The sequence below is a fragment of the Fulmarus glacialis genome, unplaced genomic scaffold, assembly GCF_000690835.1.
Source record: "Fulmarus glacialis isolate BGI_N327 unplaced genomic scaffold, ASM69083v1 scaffold6539, whole genome shotgun sequence".
Taxonomy (NCBI): Eukaryota; Metazoa; Chordata; class Aves; order Procellariiformes; family Procellariidae; genus Fulmarus; species Fulmarus glacialis.
This window is the reverse complement of record NW_009231301.1, coordinates 524-7,054: the sequence shown is the minus strand read 5'-3', so window position 1 is coordinate 7,054 and position 6,531 is coordinate 524. Positions and strand designations below refer to the sequence as shown.

Sequence of the window (6,531 nt, the reverse complement as noted above, 5' to 3'; positions counted from 1 at the left end):
TTGAATGCTTTACTAGAGGAGCAGCTCAAGGACACTCCCAGGCTTTGACTCTGGCCTTGGGTGTACTCTTTTAATGTTCTCAAGCAACCACTGTCATCTGTAAAACAGGAGTAATGGCACTTTGTTCCCATATCCATATAGGTTTTTAAGAGGATAACTAAATTACAAATTCAGAATTTCTGGAGTATTACAATAGCAGGTCTTGTATGTGTATATACCCCAGGCTTCCTGGAACAGATTGGCTTCCTGGGAAGGAAAAAACATGAAGAAAACCACTTTTTGAAGAAAATTGTTGGGTGTGCAGAGTTTTCAGTAACTTAAAAACCTATTGCCATTCATTAGAATGAAAAAACATAGATGTAGCTGCAGATATCTGAAACTATTTGTTGGTGAGCTTTGTACAACAACAAGCACTATAAGTAACAGATAAGCTCTCCATTCATTCCCTATCAGGATTTTCTTGTCACCACTCAGGCTAAGATGAAACTGCGTGAGGAAGCTGGGGTTCTGATTCAGCAGGGAGCAAATCAGAAAGGTAGTTTAATCAAGGTTACCCTCAGAGGCAACTCATAACTCTAACTCCCATAAAAAAAGGAATGAAAATTCCTCTGAAACCCAGTTTCAAGCCTGTCCTATGACCTTGAATATGGAGCCCAGTTAACCACAGACATTCCTTGGCTGTCTCCCTAGCCACCAATTTATACCACTTCCCAACATAGAAAATGAGCAAAACTTAACCTTGATTTTGATGATGGCTATGTAGTGATCGTGCACTGAATTACTGTGCTGTGTCTGGTTTTATATGTCATGTTGTGTAAATGTACAAGCTGATGGATGTAATTTTCTCATATACATGAGTTCATTCATTTCACATTCAAATCTCTGTTTCATCTTAAGGAAATGGAAGTCCAGATTCAAGCCCTGTTATACTATTATTACAAGGATATCGCATAAAAGACATCTGTAATATTTTTAAGCAAGCATGTTTCCCACTGATTGAAGTTACAGATTATTTTACTTTCTTACTACACCCTGTCTTGGCTAGCACAAAGATTTAGGGCAGTCAGAAATACAGTAAATCAATTCAACTCGAAAGATTTTCGATTTACAGGAACAAGTCTTCCATAGCTTGTGCCAAATGATCAAGTCATTACTTTTGAGCTGAGCCTAAGCATTATAGCCTCTCTCCCTGCCCCCTTTTCACTGTCTTACTATGATCCCTCCAGGAATAGATTAATAAATGCCTGACCTCATGCATTTGTGCCAATGGAGACCTGCAGTAATTGTTCTTTCTCATAGTTCAAACCATCATATTGGATTACATCTCACAAAGCAGAAAGCCAGAAAAGATGAAATGCCTTTTTAAAACTGAACCCTGGGTATAAGACAGGCAGTGAGTGTATGAAAACAAGTATGAAGGAGTGATTCTAAATGGACTAGCTATAAGCTCTGTGATGGCAAGTACTCCTTGAATCTTGTTCTTCAATATGCTTCTCTTCCTCACTCTCAGGCTTTGCATCTGGTTAAGATAAACTAATTTGCACTGTTATTCAAAGTGCAAAGATTTCAGCTGCCAAAAGTCACTGATGTGTAAATATTTTAGGAGACCTTCCCTGGTTGTTCTCAGATCCTCTAAAATTTATGATTGCTGGCACTGACTGCAGCGACACTAGAGTTTAATGAAGAGCGCAATCCAATGAGTCCAGCAGATGTTTCTGGGTTTGCTTCACTGGAAACTTTCTGGATTCTTCTTCCTTCATTCCCAGGAATCAAGACCCAATTTTAGCAAAGTGCTGATGATCCAACTAGCAACAAGACGACTGAAATAAGTCTTCATCTCCACAATCCTTAAAACATTCAGCATTACAGATCTATAAGCAGCTGAGGTCTGGATGCTTATCCAAGCCTCTTTAGCCTGGAAAACTGAAGGATGGGAAACTCGTACAATTGGCTCTCAATAGGTTTGTGGTATTTCCTGCACTTGTCTGGCACACAAATATAATCTATCTCACAGTATTCTGGCACTGCCAACGTGGAACCTGGCGATACAGAAATATGTAAGAAAAGACAATCTTTTCCAATAACAACAAGGGAAACTTACTTTGAGTTATGATTTTGAGTTATGATTTAGTTTATTTCTCTTTATATTTTGCTCTTTTGCTATCCAAGGGTATTTGTGTCACCTTACATTGCTACCAAATGCTAGCAGCACAGCTCGGATTATGCAAAACCAGCCATATAGCTTGGAGTCCCTTGTCTTCCTTCTGTTCAGTCAGGTAGAGGTGGGGGTATTTTGAAAAGGAAAGAATGAGCAGAAAGACAGGAGTGGCAAAAGAAAGCCAGGAACACACTACAAAGTGCTTGCCACTTCTCTTTGGCTTTTTAACATTGCAGTTGGTTTAATTTTTGAACTATAGCTTCTATCTCCATTCCCTGATTTCTGGACAAACCATGCCCCACAATCCAGTACATAATGCTCATAATATCAGCAGTTGCACGTAGAGAATGTGAAGACGGCTTCATTTTCAGCTACCTGACATATCAGTGTAAGTACAACTAGATTAAGCTGAAGCAGCCTTCTTGCTGCCCATTACGTAGGTAACACAATACACAGTATATGTAGTTGATGACTACCATTTTGTAATGGAACAGCCCAGCATTAGAAATCCAGGGCACTGCAAGTGACCAAGAAATGTCTGTCCTAACCTTAACAGGTAAAGCAGCATTTTTTATTATTTGGGCAAGCAAACGGTCATCCACTGAATTACATGATTTTTCCATCTTTCCAGATCACATGGAGAACCCCACCAGAATGACCAGCAATCGCACGGACTGTCATTACTGCCTGCAGTCTCTTCGTGGAAGGAAGTACGCATTAAGAGAAGAAAACACTTATTGTGTTGCATGTTATGACAGCCTGTTTGCCAACCCCTGTGAAGAGTGCAAGCAACCTATTGAGTGTGATTCCAAGGTAAAGATTTAGCTTTCACTTCTTGTTCTTTGCTAAATTACACACAAATCCCATTTCTTTAATGGCAGATTCTGTATCCCACCCTCTGCATATCCCTGTGCTGGTGAAGAGACCTAAGCATAGCCGTTGTAGATCCATGCACACCAGAGAGAAACAGTGTTATTTTCCCAGAATAGGAAAGCTCCAGGGCCAAAGATTAGGAAATCTGCACATACGTGTACCTCAAACATACATCGATACTGTGGTGTATGTGTGGACCGCAGCTGGACTCACTAGCTGCAGAGACTGCACAGTGCTTGGGTGACAGTAGGGTGCTGGTGTAATTCAGTAGACCAGGCTGAATGAAGCTTTGGAATTTCTGAGACATGTCCGTTGAAAAAAGTATTTTGAGTACTGGATAAATTACTTTTACTGTAGGCAACAGCTTGACATGCAGATGTCAAGCTGAAAAGAAACCATGTTTATCATTCGTATATTATTCCCTCTGTCTTTTGGAAATGAAGTATATTTTTAATTTTAACTTAATTCCATGCTTACCTTGCCCATGTCATAATGGCATGTTAGCGGCAGCGTTTCTGGGGTTGGCTTTCTTTTCACCTCGCCCCTTTTTTAGAATATTAATTAATAATGTGAGTTCCTTTGTGGTCTTTGACAGGGTTTCCAGTACCCCATACTTCAATTTACAGCCTGTACACTTGACTTTGAATTTTAAGTTCAGATAAAACCTGTCAAAATGCCTTTGTTTTGCCAAGTTCTGTATGTAGTGCTCACCTTCTCCCCATGCTCACTTTGCCTATGTTCTTTTGAACTAAAAGGTCAAAAAGTTATTAAAATAAGCCTCTCGGGAGGTCTCCCCAGCCAAAGCACTTCATGGTTTTCAAAGCACATTGTCTGAGTACAACTCAGTACTGTAAAGGAAATTGCTGACTTGGATGAAGACTCTTCTTAAATTCTCATCAGCATTTTTCAACAGCAAACTTGTACACCTAGCTCCAGTCAGGGTCACCTGGAGAACATGTGCTCTGAGCAAACTAATTCCACTTTTAAAATTGAAAATTAAGTAACTGGCAGGACTACCGATGTCAAAGATCATTAACAAAAAGTCATGTCTTTGGACTGACTGGAAGGAAAAACTGAGAGAAAAAAGCAGGAGTAACAAGAAAGGAGTACAACAGGCCAGAGTCAGCTAGAAAAGTGGCCCACAGAGATCTACAGGCGGTTGTCCCACCTCCAAGGTGCTAGAACTTGGCTCTCTTCCTCTCCTTCTTACCCAGGCTTTGCCTCAGGCTGCTCTGGGGCGATAGCCTATTTTCGAAAATGTTCAGAGTGCTAACTAACACAAATGAAAGTGGTAAGCTCTCAGAACCTCCTGAAATGAAGCATGGTATGTATTTTATTTTTAGCATTTTAAAGGGTGGGGATCTGACAAAGGAGAAAAATGAGATTGGTTTGGATTTGTGTCCTTTTGTGCTTCTTATTTATAAAGGAGACCTGGAAGGGTCTGGTTTATTTTTTAAGGTGGGAGATTTTTTTGGTGGTGCATTTTTCCCTTGTTTTTTTAACCGTGGAAATATAAAATCTGCTGTTTGCTCTTTATTTGAATTCTTAGTGGAGGTCTCATACATATACTGTTAGCTTTTTCATCCCCTAAGCCTGCTGAGTCTTAAACAAACATTTTTCTGCCAAGTTTTTAGGAGGAGTTATATTAGGTATAAACAAAAGCAATGATTTTTTAATAATCTTCCTAAGAATCATTTTGCTCTCAATGAGATTTTAATTGTTTTCTGCAATAATACGATCTTTCTTTAGAGTTATGTAGTGTCAGCTGGAAGGAAAAGTAGTAACATTAAAAAATACATGAAGTTAATTTTAAAGTCTGTAAAGAATGCACTTCTTGTCAGGTGGCCTGTGCACATTAAAAATGTTGATCACTTGTTTCCCCTTGAAGGCCAACTGTAAAATATAAAATGGTTCTTCCAGTAAAAACATATCTCTGATGTTACATAAGGAAGGACTATTGCCTGTGCCAAAGCAGCCTCTAATGGCCTCTGCAAGAGATCTACAAAACATCCTGACACAGCGACACTGAGTACTTATATCACCTCTGAGCACACCTGCCACCAGATACACGTGTAATGCTCTCCATTTTTCACTTTATTTCTGGGAAGAGCTGAGGGATAAAAACACCGTAAAGAAATGTCTTCATTAACACGGACTTACTTTCTCCAAGGATCTGGCTTACAAAGGCCGCCACTGGCATGAGGGGTGCTTCAAGTGCGCCAAATGCAGTCGCTCGCTGGTGGAGAAACCGTTTGCTGCCAAGGATGAGCTCTTGCTGTGTACTGAATGCTACTCTGATGAGTATTCATCTAAGTGTTTCCACTGCCAGAAGACCATTATGCCTGGTAAGACAACAGGGACCCTTTGGTGAAAAATGGAATTGCATTTTTAAGTATAAACACATCCTCGAATGACTGAGCTACATGGTCCTTGACTTTAAGAACAGCTTTCAGGTGACTACTTCTCATTTATGTGTAGTACCCTCCCAGCAGTGAAGAGAGGGCACAGATACCTCTGGTCTAGCACTGGCAGAGCTTATGAATCCTTACGAAGAATATTAGAGTTCCAGATAGGGTAAAACATGTTCATGTAGAGTCCCTCATTCTGTTGCAGTTCTTAGGAAGCATATCCCACTGTGAGTGTAGGTAGACAAACAGAGCTATCTTTGTCAGATTAGACAAGACATTTGCATTTTTGTCTGTCACGTTGACCAGACCTTAAGCTCATGTTCTTTATACCATTTCTTTCACTCAGAAATATTTTTTCTTTAAATTGTCAAAACATGACATTCTGTGTTCAAATCATTATCAGCATTTTTACTGAAAAGAATACATTTGTGTTTACAATAGGTTTACTTCCTGCCATTAGCAACCTTGAAATTTCTGCACTTTCCACTAAACTGCTTCTCAGCTTTTGATCATGTCTGTTCAGGACATCCTCTTTCGTTGCTACCACACCAGTAAAGCTCATACAGCAGAGAGATTACCTAAAAGCTGCCTCTTCAGAGACATCTAAGAGAAACCACAGTACCGTATGTGGCAAAATGAAGGAGCTTGCTTAGGAAAGTGGGTCCCTAACATTTGGAACAGTGGCCTACTCTCAATGCTTGAACCTTTCTACAGATCACATGTATAACTCCAAATACCAGCTGCAAACTATCTGCCATGGCCTCATGACTACTAGTTTGGCAACCTTTGGCCAAGAATGTCAGTAAATTTGGTAGTGACATAGGAATTTTATTTTTCAGTAGATCTTAAAGCCAAACAATAAGGTCTGGCCTGTGCAGAATTATTGTCTTAGTATAAATACTAGGTTACTGATGTTGTGGTTCAACCTGGAGCATTCATAGAAGCATAGAATCATAGAAAGGTTTGGGTTGGAAGGGATCTTAAAGATCATCTAGTTCCAACTCCCCTGCCATGGGCAGGGACACCTTCCACTAGACCAGGTTGCTCAGAGCGCCCTCCAGCCCAGCCTTGAATGTTTCCAGGGACAGGGCC

The 6,531-nt window shown here is 40.1% G+C and overlaps 1 protein-coding gene across 1 annotated transcript; it reads left to right on the top strand.

Moving 5' to 3' along the window:
• Positions 1-2,789: 2,789 nt before the first annotated feature.
• Positions 2,790-5,376, top strand: LOC104081680 (four and a half LIM domains protein 5-like; the record flags this gene model as incomplete). Its single annotated transcript, XM_009584519.1, has 2 exons — positions 2,790-2,971; positions 5,202-5,376. Coding segments are annotated over exons 1-2 (352 nt in total), but the record flags the coding sequence as incomplete, so codon positions are not given.
• Between the last annotated feature and the right edge of the window lie 1,155 nt (positions 5,377-6,531).